This window comes from Stegastes partitus, unplaced genomic scaffold, assembly GCF_000690725.1.
Source record: "Stegastes partitus isolate 25-593 unplaced genomic scaffold, Stegastes_partitus-1.0.2 Scaffold537, whole genome shotgun sequence".
In the NCBI taxonomy this organism is placed as follows: Eukaryota; Metazoa; Chordata; class Actinopteri; family Pomacentridae; genus Stegastes; species Stegastes partitus.
Genome location: NW_007578268.1, coordinates 448,434 through 450,286, shown reverse-complemented (window position 1 = coordinate 450,286; position 1,853 = coordinate 448,434). Strand labels below are relative to the sequence as shown.

Sequence of the window (1,853 nt, the reverse complement as noted above, 5' to 3'; positions counted from 1 at the left end):
GGTACCAGTTTAATGTCTATGACACAGAGTCATAGAAACAATCAGTGGTACCCTGGATGTGGTTCTGGTTCTGATCATTCACCAGAGGAAACTTTACAAAGTGCATTCTGGGTAAACTTTCCAGGCTCATGTCAGCATGTGTGATGGTGGTTGGTCAGAACCAGTTCTAGACGATGGAAGGACCGTTTTACCTCCAGAACCAGAACCATCTGCAGACAGGATCCACTCTGAGGGAATCAGTTTCTAATATATGAATATTTAATATTTATTTAATTTTACATTCTAACCAAATGGTTCTGAACAGAAGCCTGATGTTGTCTTTATAAAGAGTGATATTTGGACCTGGTGTTAAACACTGAAAGTGGGTCGACGGACGGTTTCTGATAAATAAATATCACCGACAGTATTTGAGGTGTCAAAGTGTCACAGACATCATTTAGATGTTTATAGTTTATGAGAAAAGCGATTTAGACCCGGTTCTGATGGTCCGTCCTGCCCTCTGTCATTCACAGTGTTGATGGATTCAGCCTCATGATGTAAATACGCGGCTTCCTGGAGGAAAGTGGGCGGAGCTTCGTTCAGGCGAGCTCCACCTGTGCGTGAGTCTGAGAGTTTTACCAGAACTTGAAGCGCCCTGACAGGAACTCTGGCCGACAGACAGAGTCCGACCGGAAACACCAGATCCTCCTCCAGACTGCAGACCGAGTGGCCCCGCCTCTTCCTGCTGACTCACACATTCATTGGTTGGTTAGGATACAAACAGGAAGCAACAAACAAACACCTTTAGACACAAACGAGGACTCACTCAAACAGCTCTTTGATGGAGGCGAAGATCCTCGGAGAAGTCGCCGACGCCGACCTGAGCCACAACATGAAACTGTTCACTGAGTGTGTTAGTCACTAACCAGCAGGTTAGTTACCCGCAGGTACAGCTAGTTAAGACAACAGCTAGTCAGCAGAGCCCCAACACACGGCTGGGTTCATTTAAAGCGGCTGAGAGTCTGGAACAGGTCAGGATGAACAACAGCAGGTTTCCTTTAAATCGCTCCAGGAAATGTTGGAGGCCATCTCGTTCAGATCATTGTCCAGACATTCAACGTATCACCTTTTATTTTGTGACTATTTTTTTCTTCTTTTCTCTAAATATCTGAGAATTTCCACTATTTCCTTCAAACATTTGATGATTCTGATGTTTCACCTCTCAGGACTTCTGCAGCACTTCAGCTGTTTCGGCTGTCGTCAGCTTCACTTTGAGTCACAGCGTTATGAAATACTTCAGCATCTGGCCTCCTGATGTTCTGACTGTATCTACCAATAATCTGCTGATCGATCAGGTGTTCTACCTGAACAGTCGGGTCCGTTGCCGCTCCGTCGACTCGTCCTGGTGCTCGTTCTTCGGAGACGCCGACCTGGACGTGGGAGCGCTGGACGAGCTGAAAACACCACAAACGTCCTCAACGACACGGTTTAAAGAAACGCTCCAGAAACACAAGCGGCTTTATGAAGCTACACAGAAACGTCAGACATCGAACTGCTGGAGTCTGAAGGCAAAAAGCTCCTCATTGGTCCTGCAGCATTCAGAAGAACCCGACCTCCTCTACAGGTCCACAAACACCATGATGTCATTACCGGGGCTATGATTTTTCTAAACAGGTTGCTTTCATCGCAGGAACAACAAAGCAGGTAATGCAGAGCTCAGGTACAGCTCCGTTCACCTGGATCTCACCTGTCTAAGGCGACCTTTGACCTGGCAGCCATCTGCAGCTGCTTCTGCAGGTTCGCTTCTCGAGCTCTGAAACAGAAACCAGACGATGAAATCACTCACTGACAAATCACACATCCTCTACAGGTGA

The 1,853-nt window shown here is 46.9% G+C and overlaps 1 protein-coding gene across 1 annotated transcript in view; it reads right to left on the bottom strand.

Annotated features, from left to right (window-relative positions):
- The window catches only part of atg16l2 (ATG16 autophagy related 16-like 2 (S. cerevisiae)), a 17,440-nt gene that overhangs the window by 10,998 nt on the left and 4,589 nt on the right, over positions 1–1,853 (bottom strand). Inside the window, exons 6-9 of the mRNA XM_008288030.1 lie at positions 1,727–1,793; positions 1,344–1,433; positions 806–859; positions 619–724 (exon numbers count right to left, since the gene is read on the bottom strand). Coding sequence (XP_008286252.1) covers positions 619–724; positions 806–859; positions 1,344–1,433; positions 1,727–1,793 — 317 coding nt within the window. The remainder of the gene's footprint in view (positions 1–618; positions 725–805; positions 860–1,343; positions 1,434–1,726; positions 1,794–1,853) is intronic.